At 37.4% G+C, this 26,786-nt stretch overlaps 1 protein-coding gene across 2 annotated transcripts; it reads left to right on the forward strand.

Annotated features, from left to right (window-relative positions):
• Nucleotides 1-3,382: 3,382 nt before the first annotated feature.
• Nucleotides 3,383-26,372, forward strand: LOC129265391 (uncharacterized). 2 transcript variants are annotated; one of them, XM_064099843.1, is made up of 8 exons: nucleotides 3,383-3,621; nucleotides 11,058-11,405; nucleotides 15,253-15,375; nucleotides 16,411-16,548; nucleotides 19,956-20,114; nucleotides 21,959-22,037; nucleotides 22,431-22,501; nucleotides 23,690-26,372. In XM_064099843.1, exons 1-8 carry the CDS (start codon nucleotides 3,543-3,545, stop codon nucleotides 23,956-23,958), a joined length of 1,266 nt encoding a protein of 421 aa, XP_063955913.1. In that variant the 5' UTR covers nucleotides 3,383-3,542; the 3' UTR covers nucleotides 23,959-26,372. The 2 variants fall into 2 exon arrangements, with proteins under 2 accessions (XP_063955913.1, XP_063955917.1); XM_064099847.1 differs by lacking the exon at nucleotides 15,253-15,375 and having other exon boundaries at nucleotides 3,454-3,621; nucleotides 23,690-24,043.
• The last annotated feature ends 414 nt before the right edge of the window (nucleotides 26,373-26,786 follow it).

Here is a 26,786-nt window from a genome sequence, read left to right on the forward strand (position 1 = left end):
CGCCTTTCAATCATCTCCGAGGTATATCATAGCGTTATGAGCGTGCATGTCTTCCGAGGCCGAGGAAATTATTATTTTATCTGAAACCCACCGTGCCGATGGATTGCAATATCTCTATTTATTAACTTAGCTATCGCACATAATACATGTAATATGATAATTAAACGATATGATCACAATATTGAAAAAAAACAATAAAACTAGTTATTACGATGAATGGTGAAGATATTAATGATGATGGTGATGATGACGTCGACGATGATGATGATGGTGCTGACGATGATGATGATTATAATGATAATGCCGGTTTTGGAAATAATCGAATTAGCGAAATAATCATTAACAAAAATATTCATTGCCATTTCAAACACAAAATTATATGAAAAATAAACTTTTAATAATGATCAGCAGGCCCGTAGCCAGGAATTTTCAGAGGACGGTGCATAAGTCAAGAAAATGTTTTTTAATACAGTTTGGTAAATAAATAGTTCACATTATATTTCATCAGTGTAGTATAAGGAGTGTTTCACAGCTAGACCTAAAAACAGTGACATTCTATGCATTTTTTGTAGTAATGAACAGCAACAGGGTGGTCATCCCCGGGGGGGGGGGCACTCGACCAAAAAAGTGGTAGGGATGTGCCGCGGGCGAGGCAAAAAACGGGGGCCTTGGAGCGGGCTTATTGTAAAAAGGAGGGTCCTCGGAACGGGCTTCGGAACTACAAATGTTTGTGATAACTGGGGTCCTCGGAACGGATCTCCGTATCTCTGTGAGTGCGTATGCATCCCTATGGAACGGGCAATCGTGCATGACGCAGCTAGCGCGACCTCCGCCGGGTGCGCTCGCGCTAAGGCGATGGTCGAAAAGCGCTCTACGGCCGCTTTTCACCAAAATTGTAGCAGATCAATGCGACCGGAACGGCGTAACGAAAAATATGCGAAGCTTTGGAGCTGATTTCTTTCTTCTTTTTTTCTCAATAAGAAGGAAATGCTATGCCTTGGAGCGGCTTTCTTTGTTCTTTTTCTCAATAAGACAAAAATGCTATGCCTTGGAACGGAAATTTGAGTGTAAAAATGGGGGTCCCCTCCGCGGCACATACCCACTATGCATTATATACTGAGTGCCCCCCCGGGTGGTCATCTTTCTAAATGAATAATGCAAGCGCAAAGGGTGGGCTGAAACTTTTTGGTTATTCGATTTTTCAATATGAAACTGCAAAATTTTAAGCACTTTTGTAATAATAAACAAGATCATAAAGATCATTTCTACTTAAACAATTATGCGAACGCAAAGCGCGAGCTTATTTTTTTATTTTATGAACTTGACACTCTATGCACTTTGTGTAACCATAAACAAGATTGGTATATACCTACAGAGTAATGCGAGTGCAAAGCGGATATTTAGTCACAAGCTTAATTCAGGATGGTTCTAGAATTATGTCTAGAATAATTTATATACTAAAGTTCCCAATTAATCCTAATTTTATCTAGCTTTAAGCACCTGTATGTCGGCGTGTCTACAGCCGGGTAATGATAATACACCGCCCTATCACACGGTGAAAAAATTGTAATTGAATGATGGTTCCAGTGATAAAATGAGCCAAAATGACGTATTTTAGTACGTGTAAAACCAAGCTAGAACATGATTCGAATCACGACCGCCTGCAATCATCATTACAATGATGATTCAAGATTCGCGTGTAAAAAGGCTGACAATCAAGTACCAATCGTATTATAGTATATGCAATTATAGTTGCTGCGCTATATAAATGGACAAAATTATTTTTTCTGCAATTCTAGATGGCATCCGAAATGCCCGCAATTTCCTGAATTCCTCATAACCCTAGAACAAAATCCTCGGACTACCAAATTTGATCGAGTGTCTAAACCTAAGTTTTTGAAGATAAGGAACCAAATAGAACACTTTTTTCAGAGACTCTGATTGCGAAACATGCAATTACAAATGAAAATCAGCTGAACTCTTAAAAACAAGATGGGGTCTTAAGTGACCACTAATTATTATAAATGTCTTGTGTCTCAGGGGCGGATTCACGATGTTCGAAGGGGGGGGGGGCGGGGCAGAATTTCCCGAGGAAAATTTGACAAGCAAAAAAAAATGTCCTCACTTGTGTTTGAGCGACATTTTCCAATTGCAAATTTATGAGTTGCAGCGGCACTCGAAAGCTCGTGAACTTGTAAGCTAGTGAACACTTTTTGCGAGAGTGATCACGAATTTCCTTGTTGACCATAGTAGATTGCGAGACAGATGAATACCCTCTAGCGATTATTTCAGTCCGCAATAATGATCCTATTTAGTATGTAACGTCTTCATGGTTAACTGCAAGCAGTAGGTAGGCCTACCTTTTCGATCAGTTCCTTTTTTTTTCATTTAGGTTTTATTTCCACAAATCCGTTATGTTACAAAACTTTGATAACTTAACTGACATAAGTAAGCTGAGCAACCATTACACACGTAGACTATATATTATTAAATGTAGATAGCAAGCATTCTTAATCACTACATATTAATACATGTTTAAGTACATAAAAAAACGGAAAAGCGGAGGAAACCTTAGAAGCAGAATGCTTGTAGATAAGGTTCCCTTTTTTATACATTACATTTGACATTACTACTTAGTAATAATACACGTGACAACATTTTATCAATTAAATTACACCCCCAAAAACAACACAACACAGAAACGTGACAAAAAACAAAGAAAGTTCAAACGTGTATCAAAAATTTCTGCTCTCGCTTTGCGTTCGTAGTATAGTTGCATACACATCTTTGTCAGGATAAACAAAAATTGCCTAGAATGTCAAAATTTAAGGAAAAAATACATACAATTTCAAAGAAAAATTGCTTGCGCTTCTCGCTCGCATTATATAAATATGGATTATGATATATATTTATGTTGATTTATAAGAATAAAGCGAAGAAGTAACTATTACGACTACCCCTTCAAAGAAAAAAATCATGTTCGAGCGGCCGATCGGGGAAAATATGACTGAATTTTTTTTTCAGGATAACAAACATTGGCAGAATGTCCAAATGTTAGGAAAAATAAAAAATAAAAAATAAATTGGCGCGCTTCGCGCTCGCATTATATATATAAGGATTATGAAGTATATTTATGATGATTTATAAGAATAAAGCGAAGAAGTAACTATTACGACTACTCCTTCAAAGAAAAAAAATCATGTTCGAGCGGCCGATCTATGAAAATATGGCTGAAAAAAAATTCCGCCCCCCCCCTATTGGCGAAGGCTGGATCCGCCCCTGATTATCATATATTGAGCATGCATTTTGAGACTACTATGTAACTATGATCAAACTGTTGCAACATGGGTAGATGGTAATGCATACGGTGTTGGGATTTCCCGTTATTGTTCATGAATTTTGCTTTGTGATATATCTTTGACGTGCAGTCCTTGTTGAAAGATACCGTTTAAATGTCAGACGCCATATTTATAATTCGTGTAATCACTGATATTATTTGATGAACAGAACCGAATGTGAATATCAGCAGAATTAGTACCAAAATGGCGGATTTGATGTTAACTTCTCTCCATATTTATCTACCAGTACTACTGATGTTGTGTACCCTAGCAACGTGTAAATGTAAGTTCGCTGGCTCGTTGGCTGGCAAAACAAACATGAATGTGAATTATGAACGTATTTGTGTAATTTGTGCACATAAGTATTTAACGGTTTGGTATTCCTAGCAGTAAATGAATCTTGAAAAATTGTATTTTTATTAACCCCATTTATCAAAAAGCTAAATGTTTTCTTCTTTTTCTTCTTTATCAGATCTTATAGGTAGTATAATAAATAATATCTTTTGTATTGATGATGGTGATGAAAATAGTGATGATGACAATGACGACGACGACGATGATGATGAAAATGGTGATGGTGGTGGCGGTGATGATAATGATAATGCTGACGACAGTGGCGTACCTAGGATTTTCCACAGGGGGGGCAAAACCGTCCGCCCAAAAATTTGACAAGCAAGGTCTTCGATCATAAATAAAGGATTTCGTTCCAGAAAAAAATTGACAAGCAAAAAAAAAAAAAAAAAAAAAAATCGATCATAAATAAAGGATTTCGTTCCAGAAAAAAATTGACAAGCAAAAAAAAAAAAAAAAAAAAAAAAAAAAAAAAGGTCTTCGATCATAAATAAAGGATTTCGTTCCAGAAAAAAATTGACAAGCAAAAAAAAAAAAAAAAAAAAAAAAAAAAAAGGTCTTCAAGCTCGTCAAGGGGGGCAAAAAAGGTTTTTCAAGTCCGTCAGGGGGGGGCAAAGATACGTTTTTGCATGGGTTGTGACTCGTCAGGGGGGGCAGAGTGCCCCCCCTGCCCCCCCCCCGTAGGTACGCTAGTGGCTGACGATGGTGATGATGATGGTGGTGGTGATGACGACGACGACGATGATGATGGTGGTGGGGATGATGATAATGATTTGTTGATGAGGGTGGTGATGATGATAGAGATGATGATGGTGACGATGGTGAAAAGTAAAAAAAAAAACTTTAAAAGTAAAAAGAAAAAAAAAAACCTAATTCAGATATTGGTGGGTATTATACCCGACTGGTCACAGCCACCAGCTGAACGGCTTTCAATCATCTCCGAGGCATCGGTATATGTGTAACTTCATGCGTTACGCATCCCAAACCCACCGTGCCCATGGAGTGTAAGATATCAACTTAGCTATCTCGCATCCTATAATCATAACCACGATATAATAACATCATTAGTTATAGTCAAAACATCAGCTGCATTGAAAATAATTATTATAATAATGAGTGATAAAGAATTAAAGATAATAATGATAGAGAAAACGATGATGATGATGATGATGATGATGATAACGACGATACTGGGTTACGTACCCCTCGGGTCCTCGGTGGAGCAGGTGGAGCAAGGTTGCTTCACAATGACGTCATGCCTAAATCCGGATATGACATCATCATGACTATGCACGATGTAATTGTGACGTCATACCTAAAAACGAATATGACATCATCATGACTATGCAAAATGTCATTGTGACGTTTCGGCTGCAAGCTGCTAGACTTCGTCAGGCAATGAACAAAGACTGTGTGTGTGTGTGTGTAATTGAGTTTTGTCAGACGTGTATCAATCAGATATGATTATTTACGTCTGGGACCGACCTTTAACGTCACCATCCGAAAGACCAGGGCTCGAACCTCTGCATCAATTTGTAACATCCCCATATAGCTTGGATTACAGGCGCACGCCACAACGCCCACGCCCACGACGCTATTATCTGGCTCCACTCGGGCGTGAGCCGCGCTGTGATTGGCCGATGCCGCTGGCCAATCAGGGTCCGCGCTGGTGCTTGGTGCCCGCTGGAGCGTGCACCGTGCGCTGTGACTGGCCGATGCAGCCGGCCAATCAGCATCCGCGCTGGTGTCAGGCACCCGCTGGTGCGGGCGCCGCGCGCTGTGAACGGTGGATGCAGTATGCCGTCGGATGGTAGGTAACCATTCATCAGGGATCTCAATGCCGCTGTCCCTGTTGATATTACTCGGGTGCAAACGATTCTGAATCGCTTCCTTAATGCGCCGCGTACACCAATGCTTATCATTAGCAATGCAGCTGACCTCATCCCAGTTAGGTGGATGATCGGAGTCCCAAGCATGTTCTGCAACAGCAGAGCTATCAGTGCGCCTCAGCCGAACATCACGGCGATGTTCCTTCATGCGTTCCCCCACAGGTCTACCAGTCTCACCGATGTAGACTTTGTCGCAAGTCGAGCATGGGATCTTATAAACAACCCCATCGCGTCTGTCGGGGATCGGGCGGTCTTTCGGACGGACCAGCTGGCTGCGGATGCTGTCGGACTTGAATATAACTCGGATGCCATGCTTCTCCAAGCGCCGGCGGAGAAGATGCGCGATACCATTAACAAACGGAATTACTATAGCGGATTTAAATTGCGTAGGCTGTTCGGACGGAGCGCTCTTCTTCTTAGCGACGCGGTTAACGAAGGAGCGCGGGTAACCGTTAGAAATAAGAGCCGAGGTGATGTGTTGCTTCTCTGTAGCTGTGCAATGGGGCTTAGTAACGATGCGTGAAGCTCTGTCATAAAGACACTTCACTACCCCGCGCTTAACGGACTTCGGGTGATGCGAATCATAAGCAATGTACTGATCGGTGTGCGTGGGCTTCCTGTATACGGTGGTGTACAATCGGCCGCTGGTGTCACGGTGCACCATAGTGTCTAGAAAGGCAATGCGCTCGTTGCACTCCATCTCCATGGTGAAACGGATGGATGGCTGCTGCGAATTCATGTGGCTCAAAAGGTCATTGGCGGCGGATCTATGCGTGATAATAAACGTGTCATCTACATATCGCTTCCAAACTCTAGGGGCGCAGTCGGGCGGGCAAATAATCAGTGCGCGTTCCTCAAAGGCTTCCATGAACAGGTTAGCGATCACTGCGGAAACAGGGCAGCCCATGGCGGCTCCTTCTTGCTGTTCGTAGAAATTGCCGGCAAACATGAAAAAAGTAGATTGCAAAACAAAACTCAAAAGCTCAGTTACCTGGGCCGGAGATAACTGTGTGCGCTCGGGTAGACTCTCATCACGTTCGAGTCTGGTAAGTGCGACCTTGCATGCGGCGTCAATGGGTACATTGGTAAACAATGACACCACATCAAATGAAACCATGTCCTCATGTTCCTGTATGGTTTCGCTGCGCAGGAAATCAACAAACGATGCGGAGTTATGGACAGCATGTCCATTGGAACCGACTAAGGGAGCAAGAATATCAGCGAGATACTTAGACGTGTTGTAAGCAAACGAACTCACACATGATACAATTGGACGGAGCGGAATGTCAGCTTTATGGATTTTAGGTAGTCCATAGATCCTGGGCGGTTGCTTCTGCGACGGTCTTAGCTTACGGTAGGTAGAATCATCGATGTCACCATTCTTGTGAAAGCCGCGAAGAATAGTGGAAAGCTTGCGGGAGAGGCGATCGGTCGGGTCCTTCCCAATAGCGCGATAGGGGCCGGATTCAATTAACTCGGACATCTTGATGCGGTAGACATCGGTGTCCAGAATAACACTGGCGCGGCCTTTTTCTGCTGGTAAAATCATAATAGACTCGTCTTCCTTGAGCGATTTCAAGGCTTTGCGCATGCCGGGAGTAATGTTAGGTTTAGGCGGTTCGGCGGAGGAGAGGATAGCATTTATCTCTCTTCTTACGGAGCCGATGGTCTCGGCATCAAGCGAACGGATGGGAGATTCCACCTTTGCAACAATCTCGGTAGCGGGAACACGCTTCGGGGCTACTGAAAAGTCCCTTGGCGAGCAGCGCACTTTCATCAGAAGTCAGTTTGCGTTTAGACAAATTGACGACCCGAGAGTTAGTATCGGCACATACGGAAACATCCTTACCCTCTAAACTAATCTTGCGATACTTATCCTGTTGTCGGGACTTGCACTTCTCAAATTCGTAGCGGTAGATATATTATATCGTCGAAAAGCTGTAGAGCACTGTTGTAGTGCTCTTCAGCGAGCGCGGAACGGACAAGGGTATAGTCCAGGATAGAAGGGGTCGAACCTTGTTTTTTTTATATATACAATGTTTTTTTATGGTTTCTTGTCAATTCGAGGGTGCTGATTCCGAATCTGAATGATGCCACTCGTGTAACCTTGAGCATTTTCTGCAAATTGGCAAAATCCAACATGGCCGCCAAAACATTCAAATTACCCATGAAAATCATAAAATTGTCCACACATTGGCTATAAAGTACATGCAATTGTGCTGCCGGAGTGAAATAATATCTGAAAAAAATGATTTTTCTCAAAATATTTATTTTCTTGATATCAAAATGGCCGCCATCATAGACCCCTGTACAATATGAATGGGGAAAATTAATTTTTACAAAATTGAGCACTGAAATGCAAGTAATTATGATCTATGAGTGAAGCAATGTCTGACAACATGATTGCTAACGATATATATCATTTGTTATGTCAGTAATATGTGATAAATCCTGTATTTTGATATTCAAAATGGCATCCAAAAGCCCTAAAACTATTATGTACAATGTGAATGGTGACACAAAAAAATCACAAGAGTGAGCACTAAAATGCATTTTGTTTAGATAAACGAGTGGAATACTGACTAAAAGCATTATTGTTAAGGAAATTTATTATTTAACATGCCATGTATGTGATAAACCCTGTATTTTGATATTTAATATGGCCGCCAAAGGCCCTAAAATTATGATCTACGATGTGAGAGAGGACAAAAACAATCACAAGGTGAGCACTAAAACGTTTATTTTTTGTGGTAAATTAATGGAATACTGTCTTCAAATATAATTTGCAACGAAATATATTATTCGGGTTTCATATTTGTGTTAAATAATGTATTTTTACTTTCAAAATGGCCGCCAAAAGACATTGACTATATTATATACAATCGATCTGGGAAACCAATTTTCACAGGAGTCAGCACCATAACATGCATATAATTGTGATTTAAGAGTAAAATATTGTCTGAAAACATAATTTCTAACAAGATATATCATTCATTCTGCCAGGTAGGTGATAAATAATGTATTTTGAAAGTCAAAATGGCCGCTACAGGCCCTAGCGGTAGGCCTATTATGTACTTTGTGAATGGGAACATATAATTTTAACAGAATTTGGCTTTGCTTGACTAAATGGTGTTGCATGTATGAGTGAAATATCGTCTGAAAATATGATTTTGTAACCAAATAGATAATTTCTTATGTTATTTAGGTGATAAATGCTATATTTAAATTTCAAAATGGCTGCAATATGTTTCTTTGTGGAAATTATCTTTCCCCATTCAAATTGTACATATTAAGATAAGGGACTATGGCGGCCATTTTTCATTTTTAAAAGGCTGCATTCATCACCTTTATGACACAAGCTATGATATATTTCGTTAGAAATCATTGGGTTTAGACAATACTTAACACTTACATCAAAATAAGCCATTTTCATAGTAAAAATTTTGTCAAAATTATCTGTCCCCAGTTACAATGTACATACTACTTTGGGCTATGGCAGCAATTTTGAATTTCAAAGTAAGGCCTTTATTACCTTCTCAACCATTATGTGATGCATTTAGTCAGAAATCATGTTCAAGACAAAATTTTACCTATACATCACATAGTTACGTGCGTTTTTGGTTCTCATTCTGGTGATGATTAGTTTCCCTATACGCATGTTACAGAATTTGTAGGGGCTTGTGCGGCCGTTTTGAAAGTCAAAATACAGTATTTATCACCTACATGGGAGAGGAAATGTTATATTTCATTTAAAAAATCACGTTTTCAAACAATATTTTCCTTATACAACAGAATTATATGGATTTCATAGTCAGGCAAATCTTAATTCTTTCAAAAGTATTTATCCCCATTTACATTGTAGATAATACTGTAAGGGCCCATATGGGCCATTTTGAATTTTACAATACAGCATTTATCTCATGCATGAAAAAGGAAATGATATGTTTCGCCAGAAAACATGTTTTTAGACAATATTTCACTCGTAGATTACAATTACATTCATTTTATTGTTTTTACTCTTGTGAAAATTAGTTTCTTCATTCGCTTTGTTCATAATACAGATAGGGCCTATGGCAGCCATTTTGAATGTCAACATGCAGCATAATTACCGAAATTGCAAGGGAAATGATATGTTTCGTTATAAATCCTTGTTGTCAGACAGTGTTACACCAATATTTCGCAGTTATTGGCATTTTAAAGTCAAACAAATTCAAAGGTTGTGAAAATTGTTTGTCCCCTTTTATATATTGTACACAGTATAATGGGTCTATGACAGCCATTTTGAATATCATAATACAGCATTTATCACATTAGATAGTATACAAATGACATAGTTTTGTTAATAGTCATGTTTTCAGACAGTAGTCCACTCGCAGGTCACAATCACATGCAATAATAGTGCTCTTGTTTGAAAAAATATTTTTCCCCATTCATATTCTACATAATTAAGTATACAGGGGTTATGGTGGCCATTTTGAATATCAATAAAATAAATATTTTGTCAAATATTGCTTTTCCAAGTGGGATTTCACTTCTGCACAACAACTACATGCATTTTATAGCTAATGTGTGGGTAATTTTATGATTTTCATGGGTAATTTGCATATTTTGGCGGCCATATTGGATTTTGCCAATTTGCGGAAAATGCTCAAGGTTACAAGAGTGGCATCATTCAGATTCGGAATCAGCACCCTCGAATTGACAAGAAATCATCCAAAAACATTGTATATCTAAAAAAACAAGGTTCGACCCCTTGTCTATGGGGCCTATCCTGGACTAGTAGTACTGGACTCAATCTCGGCGCGGATAGACTTAAGAGTCATGCGGGTGAGGCGGATTCTTTCGCGAAGGAAAAGGCGGGAGGTCCTCTCGGCGATGATGCGTGCTGACTTGGTGGGTACTGGCGGGCGAACTCTAAGATCTTTCGGGATAACGGTGTTCTTGATGCAACGGGTTAGGAAGGTGAGATGGTTGGAAAATCTCGCGAGTTTCTTCGAGCAGCGTTTTATGATTATCATAAAAAGTAATGATTAATTATTAATAGTAATTTCAAATAAACAACTACGAAAAAAAAATTCCAACCTTTGTATTGATATGTTTATTAAGTTGATCGTCAGACATTCGTTATGTTTTCATAGCAATTTTGTTTGGACTGATAATAATAAAGATAATGATAATAATTAAAATCATAGCAACGATATTACTAATGCTACTACGACTTATATTATTAATAAAGAAGTAAAATTCACTATTGAATATTGATAGTTCTGATGACTAAAATAGTGTTAAAGATAATAATAAAAATAACGAAAATAGTAAGTATAAATATTGTTAATTCTGATGAAGAAAATAGTGTCGAAGATAATAGTATTGAAATAACGACAATGATTATATAATTAATGGTAATGATGATAACAGTATTGCTAGATAGCAGCGACTATTATGATATACATACCTTTGCCATCCCTGGGTCTTGCAGGTGAGGTTGATGAACAGAACATAAATGGCTGGCTTGGGCAAGATAATGTACGACTACCTTGTAACTTTCATCAAGATGTAATAGTTGCGCAACTATTACATCAAGATGTAATAAGTGCGTTGTACTGGTCTAAAATGAGAGACCCAACCAAGGCTGAAGAGGAAGACTCAACCAAGGCATCCTATTTTAAAAAGCAGCTGAATAGCTTGGAGGACCGGTTTACTTTGAACGAGGATTTTTCTCTCTCCATCAGTGACCTTCAAGTAGCGGATGAAGGGAGATACCTTTGTCAAGTTGAGTTCGAATCAGACAAGAGTCTGTTAATGTACCAGACACTGACCGTGTACGGTAAGAATGCATTTTTTCCAATCATCAAAATAAAAAATTCTTGTTGGAATGTTTAATCAAACGTTGATGAATACAACAGAATGCGAATAAAGCACACCAACAGTTAGATGTATGCTTACACCCTCGCCAACATTCACAAACATTATAAATATACAGTGTGTCCCACAAAAAACGAAACCGAGATTTAGCGATGATTTATCATAACTTAATCATAAATACAATAGACAAATGACCTACCATTGTAAAGCTTAGAATCTCCTCTTTCATCTGAAATTACATTGATTATTCCTCATTCACGCATGAGTGAGCAAAAACAATTTGAAGAAAGGATACCAAAAAATCATTTGGCAGGGGGTATTTGAATTTCAAAAAGAAAATCCCATGCCTAAAAAGTTCAATATCTGCTCTGTTATTTGATACCTTAATCACAGAAAACGGTCAAGAAGTAAAAAAGTTATGTTCCCTCGAAACAATGCTTGTATTTCCATAATTTCATTAAATAAACGTGTTTTCACCAGTTTCCCACAGAAGCTATCGCACGGTTAACAAAAGACTTAAAGGTATTGTTTGACTTAGTGAGCAGCCGATTAAAAAAATTCTTAAACCTAGATAAAACATGTGTACAAGTGCATGTATTAGAACTAATAAACCCTGAAAACAACCATTATTGAGAATGAAAAGCTAAAACTACAAGGCAAACCCCGATTTTGTAAATAGGTGTCTTATCCTAAATAGTACACATAAGTGTATGGGATGAAATTAAGATGGTGTTTTCGGTCACTTTATATTTCGATTTTTGAAGCACTAAATAATTATTTTCGAACGCAATTTTTTCTGGGCTTCATTTTTGTAACATATCACAGACACAGGTGACAAGTGTGACCTTCTAGCTCAGATTTTTTAAAAGTCAAACCAATGTTAACCAATCACTTTAATGCATGGAGCTATTAATAGCTCTATGCTTAATGCATGGCTGATCGTCAACAAAACGGAGTGTCGAGTGAGTCTGAACGCTCTCCTGTAAAACCTCTTCATTTTATGAAATTATTGAAAATCAAGCCTTATTTCAAATAACCAAAACTTTGTTATTTGTTGACCATTTTCTAAAAATGAGGTATCAAATTAAAGAGCAGATATTGAACTTTTTAAAAATGTGGTTTTCGTTTTGAAACCCAGATACAGCCCGCCAAGTGACTTTTTGATATCCCCTCTTCAAATTGTTTTTGCTCACTCATGCGTTAATGAGAAATAATCTAAGTAATTTCAGATGAAAGAGGAGATTCTACACTTTACAATGGTAGGTCATTTGTCTATAGTATTTGTGATTAATTTATGCTAAATCATCGATAAATCTCGGTTTCGTTTTTTGTGGGACGCACTGTATATATATATATATATATATATACATATATACATACATATATACATATTGATTTAAGCCGCACGCCTACCATAGTTCTCTTCATTAATTTTCTTTCACAACACATCTAGATACAAGAGTTGCCAAATGTACTTGTATTTAGTTGCTGATGTACATATTATATTTTATCTTATATAATACAGTCAGATAAATCGTTCGAAATCGTCACCTTTGAAATAGACCTGAGGATAATCCATAGTCCAGATTTTGACTGCAGAATGGTGGTAGTGGTGACCTTTCTGCCCATCCAGTTACTCGGTTAACCTCTGATATTAAACGTACACGTCGACCCAATTGAAGCAACTACCCCACTGGAATGGATAGTGTCCCACAGTGTGTGTCACAATGTGTTCACAGTGTGGAACACAATGTGAAATCACCTTCACACTTGAATTTGAGAATTTTAATTACAGTGTGAGTAATATCACATAGTCCATTATGTGAACAAACTGTTATCACACTGTGGTCTTTCTAGCAGGAAAATTGTTAAACAGGCATTATTCATGAACACTGCAAAAATGGGAATATTAAACAAGTCAGCTATATGTTGCGAGAAGAACTGGCAAAAATTAAATATCAATATGATCGATGTGTGTGTGTATACACAAATACACAGCAAGTCGAGGAAAAGCGTAAAAGGTGGCCATTCCTTGTAAAGACGGACGCGATACGACAAAAAGACGCCATCGCGCTAGTTTTGGACTGCTTTTACCGTGACTACATCTGTCCAGTTTGGTCTGGGTGCTTTATCAGTTAATCACTCCTCCAGTTTTTCGAGGCTGAACTTTTTTTCTCTCAATTATTCCCTGGGATGTGGACATTGGTTTCAAGTCAGGGTTTGACTTGGAGCTTATCGGTGCTAGAGGCTGTTTTTTCTGAGAGCATGTCTGATCCAGCCCCACTTCACAAAACCTGTTTTGCTTCTGGTTCTCGAGGCGCTCATTCTTAATTCCTAATATTCCCAGGAGAATGGATGCTGTAAGTTCACCACAGTCAATTATTATCGAAAAACGCATTGACCCTTCTCTTATTTTCTCATCATCTCTGTTACACAGATCAATTTTTGTCATCGCATTGAGATTAACATTCGAAGCTTGCATTGGCTCCTCTGCATACAGTATCTTGCTCGAAGTTCAGATGCTTTTCAGTGTGATGAAGGCCGACCTTGGCTTACCTATCTTTTCTCCACACGATCCAACCACACTTCCCCAGTTAGTGCGTACATTGTTTCAAATCACTAATTGGTCTCAGACGACTATCAATGGCGTGGTATAGCCGTGGCATTGATATTTATCACCTCGGTTTTCTTCATGTTGATTCTCAGTCCCGTATAGATTGTACCTTTTAGACGATTGGCATATCATGTTTCATCTGGTTATTATAGTGTGACTGGCGAGGACAAGGTCTTTCAGATGTGTCCGGAGCGTTCCTCTCGCTTGTCGTCGTAGTCTTCATAATCTTGTCAATGGATAAGAGCTAGAAGACGAACGGTGACAGGAAGCACCCTTGACGTACTCCGGTCTTCAACATGTTCAACTCGAAGTTTCCGACACCTGGGGCCCGTAACACAAAGGTTAGCAATGATCGTAGAACATTGTAGCCAATGGAATCAATCGTAGAAATCAAGCTTACGATTAATCACTAACCTTTGTGTTACGGGACCCTAGTCAGCATGATCAATCTTGCATGTCAAGTTTTGAAAGGTGTTCCTGTTGAGTGAAATGATTTATCCTCAGCTTCGTATTTCCTCAGCCTCATTCCACAGGACGGACTTTTAAGACCACCGAAAGAGCGAATACTGGCAAGGATTTTAGCCATTGGCAAGACTCCAATACATGGAATTTGTGATATATGTGGAATGGCTTAAAGAAAAAAAAACCTACCAGGGGCGTTGATCATTGGGATTGGGTGGGGCCCGTGGGGGTACAGTGCCCCACAGTTTGAAGCACTAAAAGTGTCCCTTTTAATTCACCCAGGACAAACTGCCCCTTACAAACATGTTCAATGCCCCTTTCATCCTACAAGGACCCGTTGTATGTGTTCATGAGTGCACCACTGCCTTCTTCTTATAAGTGTCCGTTCTCGTATCTCAGTGATAACCATCCTCTAAAACCACTCTTTCCATGCCCGGTCAGCGCCCTTTTTCCTTATTAAGTGCTCTGCTCCCTTCTGCAACTCCATTTTTTGATTGATAAATCCCCTTCAAAAGGTTACACTTTTTTAATCTGCACTTTTTTAAATCTGAATAAAATTTGGTATAAAAGTATTCATACTCATATCAGTGATTAAAACAATTATTCCAGTCTAAGACCAATATCTTCACCACCTCATGTGCAAATTGTAATTACAAAATGGCTTATGAAAAAGAAGCGATTCACAGATTGGCCAGTTATTCTCTCTTTCTCTCTTTCTACCCACTATTAAAAGAACAAGGGATGTTTCCATCGCAATATATCATCATATTTAGCGTACTCGGGTTCTTCATTCTGATCGCTCTCGTAGCCATCATAACTGTTCTTTGCAGAGGAGCTACAACTCGCACTATCAAAGGTACAATAATTAGCTACTATAACATTTTAGATAAATTTTTACTTAGCTACATTGCGTAAAGATCGTTGAGACATAGTGCGACGAGCCAATGAATATATATGTCTTCTCATTTTCTGCTTCAAGAATGTAAATAAAAAGACTTTTGATTTTAATATCTATCAATCTATTATTGCTTCAACTCTGCAATTTTGTATGGGAAAAAAATATTTTTTTTACAGATTTCTCAAGAAAAATGAAAAGGGGAACGTGGCATCATCGTTTCATTCATCGCATTTTCATGATTGGGTATTTTTCATTCCATTTTGTTTGCCATTGTTTTGGTCTTTAAATTAGATTTCTTTAAATCATACAACTTTTTCAAGATTTGGGCAATTCTATAAATTTTGTCATATCAAAACCTAGTTTACAAGGTGTGTTGCCTATGGCGCAACACCATGACATCCCCATAAAAATCTTGAGATGCCACCAGTCTACAAAGTGTGCAGCATTTTTAATGGTTTAATTTCCATTGTACTAAAATGAAAGTAAAATGTGTTTCATGGCACACGATATGAAAACAAAGTTTTCATGTCGTGCATTATGGACACGGAAATAAAACGAATAGGCACAGGTTAGAATGGTAAGAAGTAAAGGTATTTCGAAAGTACAAAGCAAGTTCTTTATGGTAATACAATCACTGAATTATCATATTCACGTGTTTATTGTAGCTCTGATATCATTAAAAACCAGGGACCTGTAAACGAATTTTAACAGGAGGTGCTGGTTTGAATTAGGCAAGCAAAAAAATTCAATAGAAAATTAATGCCATTTTGGTCTCTAGAAATTTGACAAGCCCCCCCCCCCCCCCAAGAGAGAAGGTTATTTTATTATTTACCACACCTACCATATTTCCAGGGCGTGCTGCTTATGATGAATAATACTACACAGCATCTCTGCTTTCCAGGGCCATGTTAAAAACACAGTATAGGCATAATGCTCTTTGTCTTAAGCACATTTTTGAGTTACTTTCATCGTTCACTTTAACATGTTTAATAGAACTGCGAAAAAGTATCAGGGACTATACCTTCAAGATACCGGACAGTGATGACAAAGCAACGGCAAAAATTGGCTTGTATGGTGAGATGGGAGCAGGCAAATCTACTTTCATCAATTCCATCGAGTTTGCGTACAACGGTGAGAGAATTGAATTTTGAATAATTTTCTTTGAATGCATCTTTGTTAAAAATGTAGATATGGTAGAACTGCAGATTTAGTATAACAAATTTATATTCTAGATGTTTGTTCGGATTATTTTGTTCTAAAAAAGATCGGCTATTTATCAAATTGTCTATGACCCCATTTACACATACGAGTGAAGAAATATGTGAACGTACGTATGTGTAAACACACAAGCGGACTGATATGGTTGGCCATCGTGGTCATAATCCGCATTATACGTATCCATATAGTCCAGGATAGGCCCCATAACAAATTGACCAAACCTTGTTTTTTCATATATACAATATTTTTCTATGGTTTCTTGTCAATTTGAGGGTGCTGATTACGAATCTGAATGGTGCCACTCGTGTAATTTTGAGCATTTTCCGCAAATTGGCAAAATCCAATATGGCCGCCAAAATATGCAAATTACCCATGAAAATCATAAAATTGCCCGCACATTGCTTATAAAATGTATGTATTTGTATTGCAGGAGTGAAATACTCTGTGAAAAAAAAAACGATTTTTGCCAAAAAAAGTATTTTCTAGATATTGAAAATGGCCGCCATAGACCCCTGTATTCTATACTATGTACAATATGAATGGGGAAAACTAAATTTCACAAAAGTGAGCACTAAATGCAAGTAATTGTGATTTCTTAGTGAAATAATGGGTGAAAACATGATTGCCAATGAAATGTATCATTTGTTATGTCATGTATGTAATAAAATGAAGCATTTTAATATTCAAAAAGCCACCAAATGCCCTGACAGTATTATGTACAATGTTAATGGGGACAAGAGAAATCACAAGAGTGAGTACTAAAATGCATATTACTAGTAAGATAAGCGAGTACTGGCTAAAGAACATAATTTTTAACGAAATATAAATGCAATTTATGTGATAAATGCTGTATTTGACATTCAAAATGGCCGCCATAGGCCCATTATATGTACACTTCGATTGGAGAAATTAATTTTCACAAGAGTAAGAACTATAAAATGCATGGAATTGTGATCACCGAGTAAAATAATGTCTGAAAACATGTTTTCTAGCGAAACATATCATTTCTTGTGTCATGCATGAGATAAATGCTGCATTGTGAAATTCAAAATGGCCCCTATAGGCCCTAACAGTATTATCTACAATGTAAATTGGGACATGTAATTTTGTAAGAATTTGGATTTACTTGACTATGAAATCCATAAAACCCTGTTGTATGATAAAACATTATTTGAAAACATGCTTTTTATGAAATTTACATTAAAAATAGCTGATGCAAGCCCTAACTAAATTATGTTACATGCGTATAGGGAATCTACTTTTTACAAGAGTGGGAATCATAAAATGCATGTAACTGTGATGTATGAGTAAAAATATTGTCTTAAACATGATTTCTAAATAAATACATCACATATTGGTCATGGAGGTGATAAATGCTGTACTTTGAAATTCAAAATGGCTGCCATAGGTCCTAAAAGTATTATGTACATTGTAATTTAGGACATATAATTTTGACAGAATTTGGCTTTGCTTGACTATAAGTATTGCGATGTAAGAGTGAAATATTGTCTAAAACCATGGTTCCTAACGAGGTGTATGATATCTGGTGCATTTAAGGTGATAAATGCTGCATTCTGAAATGGAAAATGGCCGCCATTGGCCCTTATTGTATTATGTACAATTTGAATGAGGAAAGATAATTTTCATTTTCTTTGAAGATTTGTTTTTTTCCGAGTTTTTGCACCATTCTTGCCAAATGAGGGCGCTGCTGACTCCAAATGGATATAGTTTTACCAATAAGCCAGTTCGTAGTTCCACTCTGCGCATGATCAGAAGATTCTGCGCATGATCAGAGGAAGATCATTTGTACTAAAGTGACATGGTGGTTTAAAATTTATTGAGATAAGCACCAACTTCGATGTCTTGATTATTCATATATTCTTTTGAATTGTGTTTTTCGTTCACATCCACAAAAAACAATGCGTCCACCATTGACTGGTATACTTCACAGTTTGCCAAGTACATCGTACAACATCCGCTAATATGCATTCAAAGTAGAAATGCAACAAATACCTTCATAGAGTGTTTATTGATGTGCTATTCTCGTCTCCTGGTCTATTCAATTTCTTCATCTCGCTATGTAAGGCATGCATACGTAATATTTTGCTTTGAAATCTTAATGAAAGAAATGCAAGGTCATTTAACCAATATTGCCCATGAAGTAACTACGAATTGGTCTATTAAAACACTTGTTCTTACTTTGGTATACACTTAGTTGTATATCTTGAAAATTTGATGAAGTTTGATGCGGTATTCACTGAGTAAAGATGATTTAAACTCATTTGGTGAATTCGTGTGGCCTAAGAGAGGCATAATTCTCTTGATTGCGCGAAATTGCATATCATGCAAATACGGCGACTTTGAAGACCCGTAGAAACAAATAAGCACATGAACCTATATTATTTTTTGCATTTTTATAATGCACAGATACCAAAGTAACTCTCTGCAAAATTTGGTGAAAATGACATGGACTTCATTTTAACTGTGGAACGTCCTTAATCGGCTTTTTCATAGCGTGTAAACGCGATTAATTTGCATCGGCTCGCGGTTCAGAACCGGCAAATTTGCTCTACCAAAGTAGTAGGTTCAGAACCGCGAGCCGATGCAGAATCGGCTTTTTTACTACGTGTAAACAGAAAGCCGATTCTGCATCGGCAATTGGTGCGCATTTCATTTACTTTTTTGACAGGCGAGCCGATTCTGAACCGCGAGCTGTAACAGCGTGTAAGCCAACGAACGTAGAGAGCAGCAACACACAAAGCGTGTTGCTATTGCCGTGGAGGTGCCGTGGCCGAGTGGTCTAAGGCCTAGGTGCCGCGGCCTGGGATCGAACCCCGGACTTTCTATATAAAGCCAGGCGCCTTAGACCACTCGGCCACGGCACCTCCTCCTACTTCCTAATTTGTAACGACTTCAATTAACTAGTAAAGGCTCGCTTGGCAATCGGATGTTTATTTTCACTTTTTTTTCCATAAAGGCTCGTTCACTACGTTGAATTGATATTGGATTTAGTATTATTTAAAGGTTTTTCAGTTTTTTACACTGGCAATCTTTTCACCAGATTGGACACCCAAAACCATGCACTCTCACAGGTCCTGGAAATAATAAACTCGCTTTGCTTGCTCACACATTGATATAAATCGGCCCTGAAACCCAACTGTAATGGTGCTTTTGTAGTAATTCACATTAAAATATTGACCGAGTAACATAGTTCAACACTAGCCTTTACCTGCACGTCAATTTGAATATAGCTGATTTACGCCAATGATGAGCATACGAATTTTACTCACAACTTCCGTATAAACTTCTTGATTGTAAAGGGCAACGAAGCCAGCCTACTAGGCGAAGAAGATATGCAGGTGGAGGTCATAGTATGATTCGAAGTTGCCTTCCTCTCACTGACTATATTAGTCTGTTCGACAATCGTGGCATGAGCGACTTTTCTCACTCATACGTTGACAAGTATATGAAAGAAATAAGTAAGTACATGCTATTTACATTCGAAGCAGGGGCGGCGATCCAAGGGGGGGGGGTGGGGGCGGTTGCTCCTTCGCTTTTGAATTTCTCCAAAAAGTTTACGCGTACTGCCCCTCCCCTCCTCCAGCGAAAAATGTCTGCATACTGCCATGTTTAAGACAGTGCCCTTTTCGAAAGAAAGGGTGCACTTTTCCTTGTGCCCCCCCCCCACTTTCAACTTTGCCGCCCCTGATTCGAAGCTATTGGATAGCTACTGAATATTTTCCCACTGATGCTGGATCGTAAAAAGCGTGAGAATAAGATCTAGAATATAAAACAAAACAGAAATTAAAGGATAGTACAAAAAGAGTTTTCTTTTCTAAGGCTTTCGATACAATAAATCATGTTATATCCTACCTAGAGTAAATCCTGTATAGTGATTGGTTCAAGTAGCATCATGTGACCTAATATATTTCAACTATGATGTTGCGTGACGTCAGACCTCGATATATTTTTGGATATATCGAGGTGTGACGTCATTATTTCGAAAAACTGGATATCTAGCTAAACTCTCGGGCGCACCGGCCAGCGCGCTCTCTCTCCCGGGCAAGTCCAGCGATGCGTCGGCGCAGGCACTAATCTGCGTTCCGCTGAGCGCGGTGGCTCGGAGAAAAGTAGGTAATACAACTCAAGTAACCGGACTTTGCAAGCTCAACACATATATTTTGGTTGTTAATTATCAAAAGTAGGATATAAAACAAATATACCAGGCGTTTCATTCGAAAGCATAGTGGGAATTATTAATCCTCGGTTGGACTGGCAAAACTACTATATTTCCCTCGGGGCTTCGCCCCTCGGAAAAAATAGTAATTGCCAGACCAACCTCGGATAAATAATTCCACTATACTTTCTCAAAGCCTGATATATTTGTTTAATATACTATTATACAATATTAATTATTAAATAATCAGGGGATAGTCTTGGAGTGGTTCCGGGAAATACCTCAACAAGGTAGCAGCATGTTCCATTTGCAGTGCATAATAACCAAACCAATTTCATGTGGAGTCTCACAAGGCTCAGTATTGCCTCCGCTACTTTTTCTTGTTTACGTATTATGGTTTTTGGAAATACTTTTTCTTTTTGCAGACGACTCAAATATATTCTTTACCCATAAGGACCCAAAACATTTACTTCATACATTCAACCAAGAATTGACAGAGGTCTTGGAATGGATCAAAGCCAATAATAAAATTATCGCTCAATTTACCCCACCCCCCCCCCCGCAGTAATAGTAATATCATAGATTGGAAAGAACATGTTGATTATACTTCTAAAATAACTTCACGAAACATTATAACTATAAATAAGGATTAGTCTTATACAGGCCCGGTCTTACAAAGAGTTACAATATTGGTCCAATCAATCTCAACTGTATGGAAATCCACCCATACCATAATTTTTTCTACAGGAAATTTGCACAAATCTCCTTAGTAAACATGGTAAACAGAGAATCACACTGAATTTTCAAGAGAACAATGAATATACATCATACCTAGAAAATATTGTGAACAAATTTGCATTTTAGATGTTGACGCTGCTGGCCATCCATAGTTGTGATTGATCAGATCAATCGCAACTCTTTGTAAGACGGGGTCCTTATCTTGAATCGTTTTGTTATGACATGCTCTTGTATCGTTTTGTGTCTTGTTCTTGTAACGAAAATACACGATGTTGCTTAAACATTAATGGTATGTATGTCACAAACAGTGGATTTATTTTAGCTTTAACGACGGGATGAATATTTTCTTTGATATGGGACACTATCGTCTCTTTTTGAAATAAAAGTTATTCTCTTTTTGATATCTAGGTGATGAAAAAGAAGCCGGAACACAAACTCGTCTACTTGATGAAGAGATTCAATGCGTCGTATTTGTATACAGACATAGGTGAGATGGAGCATGACATGGCGGGGGGGGGGGGGGGGACCACCTCATCGGATTTCCAGCTACTTGAAAAGTTATACCTAATTACAATGCCTGTGAAAGAGGATTCTTTTGAATCACATTTTCCCCGATCGGCCGCTAAAAGCTGATTTGTGTTGTTTTCCTTTGTTTTAGAGGGTACTCCGAATTGAAGTCTCAAGTTTTAAGTACATCTTAACGTTCATCTTACAAACAAGAAAAGGTTTTTCACAAAATCTACAAATGATACGAGCGCGAAGCGCGAGCTCAAATTTTTTGGGATAATTCATGTATTTAAACCTGAAAATCGAATATTCTAACAAATTATGATATAAAACACGACGCGTATTGATAGCTACTATGTGTAATCTTTTACAGTGGTGATAACACGAAGCAGGATGCTAAGAGGTTCCTAGATAAATTCGCAACAGAACTTCGCCGGTATTTTGGTAGGTACCAATAAAGGTGACACGACATTATACTCCTACATTTGCTCCGGTCTTAATATCTCAAAGGGGATTGGGATAGAGTTAGGATTGTAATATATTATTTTATTTAGAATGATAGATAAAGATTAGGGCAACGAACGTAAAGGGCAGCAACAAACTTCAGTGTGTTGCTGCCCTCTACGTTCGTTTGATTAGGGTTTATTTAGTTTTGGAGGTCAGGTATTATGTTTGACTTGACATGCAGATTTTTACATCGGAGCAATTGTTGCCGGAGCAAATGTCATGGAACCATGCAGTTCGTAGAAAAAATCTGCGCATGTGCAGATTAATGTAATTTCCTCTGACATGACACTCGTAGATTACCCGACGTAGCAACATTGAATTCATGAAGAATGGTACTGAAATCATCAAGCATCACTGATCATTGAACTGAAGTGGGTGGTAGGATAGCTACATTCTTGAAAGTTGCTTGCATAAATTGGAATGCCCTACATGACCAGTCTATAGTTCATTATGGTGCATTCCATGATAACCATATGGAGGTATTCATTTGTCCAATTGGAATCAAAAGCTATTTAATAACAAAGCACCTTTTTTATTGTGATTTTCTGATCAAATTTCTCACCCCCACACAAAAAAGAGGATAAATTGAGCGATGCACCTCGTCATTGATATTCATTAGGTAGGCTAATGATGTCCCATCCCCACTTTCCTTTTTCTTATGTTATAAAATGAAATAATAAATGTTTTTTTCATTCATGTGTGTCTTCATTATGATGAAATAAGTTGTGGCTATAAATAAATAATGCCCTTAATCAGTTGTCAATCCAGTTGTTTTATTTCTTGGTAGAAAATTTTTGAATAAACCTAATTTCATATAATAAAATACAAAAGAATAAGTGGGGATATGACATCATCAGCCCACCTAATGAATATTCATAAATACATTCCTAGAACTGTTTTATCGGAATAATGCAAATCTTTAAAATTTAATAACTTCGTTATTTTTTATCCGATTTTGATCAAATTTTTAGCATTTTGCTTTGTGAATTTTACTCTATTTATTGAGATATAAATATTTCCAGCCTGGACCATCCCTTTAAAGTGATGCGTATTAAAAAATGTGTTGACAGTGATCTAACATACTGGCCTTAATCATTACGTACTAATACTTTCTTTAATTTACAGGCTACTCTGCATTTGTTGTCGTGACCCATGCTGATAGCTTGTCGAAAGAAGCAAAGGCAGACCTAAAGGAAACATTCTCCCCGATTTGCGATAAGTTGTGGTTCCTTGAAAATTACACAGACGACATCGAAGATAAAGAGAAGAGTATCAGATTTTTGAAGTTTCTGAAAGCAGCTCTTCATCGCTGTGACGTTGCCATAGTAAACATTGAGAGGCGGAAGACACAAAGGAAGAAAAAGTGGTTTTGGCAAAGGTGGTTGGGTTGGTGAGCATCGATGGATGATATGTCTCGAGAGAAAATCTGAAGCACGTAGGAAAAATGCTTTTAAGTACCAATGCGCAAATACGTGGTAAAATTTGTCCCATTTGCGTGGAATATGGCCACTGCAGTGATGCGAATACACTTACCACATGCTACTTATACTAACAAGTGCGATCTGTAAACACATTTAATTCTTTTTCTGTTATATAATTTTATTAATGAAATTTATTGAAAAACAACATTATCAAGCCAAATTACCACCCCCCCTCCAAAAAGGTGAATTACAGCCATACATACTTAATTCTTTGTGAAACCATGGAGATAGTGTCGGTCTATCATTTCTTGGATGTCATGGATGTAATCAGAGGCTGTTCTTCACGCCATGTACATGTACATAAAAAAGGGGAAAAAAAGGAAAATAAGCAAAAGTGTATACATTTTCATTATGTAAAAAATAATGTTTTATATTGTACATAATCGGTGTTTGCATTAAAATAATGGTAGAGCTGACTTATTAGTATAAAAAACAAAAATGGTAAAACGTATGTTCGTCTTGTACTATATTTTAAATGTGTACATTATAGGTTTCGAAAGGGGAGTTAGCTCTGGGGAACCTTGATCTAAGGTACGCCTATATTTTCTTTCACAACACATACATTCACCCACCCTCCTACACACATATGTATGTGTAAATGTATGTAACTATAGACCGATAGCTTTATTACCTACTTTGTCTAAAGTTATGGAAAGGGTGATCTACATAAGATTATTAAATTTTTTGAATAAATATAATATAATCTCTGATTTTCAATTCGGATTTCGCCAAAAACATAGTACATCTCATGCCACTCTCTCATTTATTGACAAAATCACAAAAGCTATTGACAACTTTGAACATACAATAGGTGTTTTTCTGGACCTCTCCAAGGCCTTTGACACTATAAATCATGAAATACTGCTCTACAAACTTGAAAATTACGGAGTTCGTGGGAAGGCCTTGGAGTGGTTCAGAAACTACCTCGTAAATCGTAAACAATTCGTAAGCATAAATGAACAAAATTCTTCTCTACAAAATGTTAACTGGGGTGTTCCCCAAGGCAGCCTCCTGGGCCCTCTTTTATTTATAATCTATATAAATGACATCCAGAACTCCTCTGAAATATTATCTTATGTCCTTTTTGCAGATGATTCAAATGTACTATACTCTCATCCTAACCCCGATATTTTAATAAATGTACTGAACACTGAACTGGATAAATTGATAAATGGATTAGGGCTAACAAATTGTCAATTAATGTACAAAAAACGAAATGCATGCTTTTTAGCAATTCTTTAGAACAATTGCCATTTAATATCAAATTGGACAACTACAACAAAATTTTTAGGTCTCATAATAGACAACAAATTATCTTGGAAAACACACATTGACTTTATATGTCGTACAATTTCACGCAATATTGGTGTTATCAACAAAGTTAAGTTTTTTCTTCCAACTTCCTCCCTAAAAATGCTTTATTCAACATTGATTTTACCATATTTAAATTATGGAGCAATTGTTTGGGGAAATACACACTCAACCTACCTTGATAGAATATTACTTTTACAAAAGAAGGCATTGCGTGTTATTTTCAACTTGTCCTGGAGATCTCACATAGATGAGTTGTTTTTTAAAAATAACATTCTAAAAATAAAAACACTGTACCAATATAACTTAGGTCAATTTATGTATCAGCTAAACAATAATATGTTACCATTCATATTTAATTCTTCATTTAACAAAAACAAAACTCTTCACAAATATCCCACACGTCAATCAGATGAATTCCATTTACCACTACCCCGGACCATCCTTGCAAAATCTATTTTTACTTTTGAAGGCTCTAGACTCTGGGGAACTATTAATAAAAACATCAAAGAATCACCTAGCCTTAATTCTTTCAAATATAAGTTCAAAAAATTTCTCCAAGATAACCATTGAATTCAACTCTTCATCACTCAAACTCTTGTATTTTTTTTAAAAATCAAACATGATTATCATGTCACGTACGCTTTTCCATCTCTTTCGTTTTCCTGTTGATCAACGAGGTCCGTCTGTGAGTGCTGGGGCTGGATTCTGGAGACCTTTAATCTCTCTTTTTCTTATTTCCTTTTCTATTTTAATTTCCCCTATTTCCTTTTAATTTAACTGGTTCATGCTCAAGTTGTTATTTTGATTTTTATATGCTATGCAACTACAAGAATATTTATTAGGAGGCTGCACTCTACAAGCTCCGCTTTTTAGCAGCCTCCTCCATTTCCAACCTGATATGTAATAATCTTGAATATAATTTTTGTAAAGGAATACTTGAAATATGTTTTGTTATTTATATGTTAAAATGTACAAAATAAATTGTTGAAAATGGAAATAAACGAAATGAAATGAAAAATATAATACATATTTATTTATTTATATTTAAATCTATATATACAGTGCGTATCAAAAAAACGGGACATATTTGAAAAGTCTATAAAATTTTTGTTTCAAATTATGATCTCTATATTTTGGTGTCAATAGGTGCTCTGAAGTCCTATCCTTCAAATACCATTAAAATAATTTAGTTTCGTTCATGCTTGAGCAAACACGGATTGTTTTTGTCTGGGGTTAAAAAGGAGGCTTGCGCCAAAATGGCATAAAATGATAAATATGATGGTTGGACTTCTTGCTAATCAGCAGACTTCCTCTTAACCTTTTCATTATCTTTGCCATAATTTTCGAATTATGCGGTCAAATTCATTTCCAAATCTACTTATTTACTTGAATTGTTCTGTTCCTTTTTAATATGTTCTCTTTTAGCT

The sequence above is a fragment of the Lytechinus pictus genome, chromosome 1 (assembly GCF_037042905.1).
Source record: "Lytechinus pictus isolate F3 Inbred chromosome 1, Lp3.0, whole genome shotgun sequence".
NCBI classification, from domain to species: Eukaryota; Metazoa; Echinodermata; class Echinoidea; order Temnopleuroida; family Toxopneustidae; genus Lytechinus; species Lytechinus pictus.

What these genes read in the sequence shown, in the direction of transcription:
- LOC129265391 (XM_064099843.1), top strand. Translation starts at nt 3,543, where the DNA reads ATGGCGGATTTGATGTTAACTTCTCTCCATATTTATCTACCAGTACTA. An exon ending in TACCCTAGCAACGTGTAAAT is followed by an intron (nt 3,622 to 11,057) that starts GTAAGTTCGCTG and finishes TGGGTCTTGCAG; the next exon opens with GTGAGGTTGATGAACAGAAC. An exon ending in CCAGACACTGACCGTGTACG is followed by an intron (nt 11,406 to 15,252) that starts GTAAGAATGCAT and finishes CACTATTAAAAG; the next exon opens with AACAAGGGATGTTTCCATCG.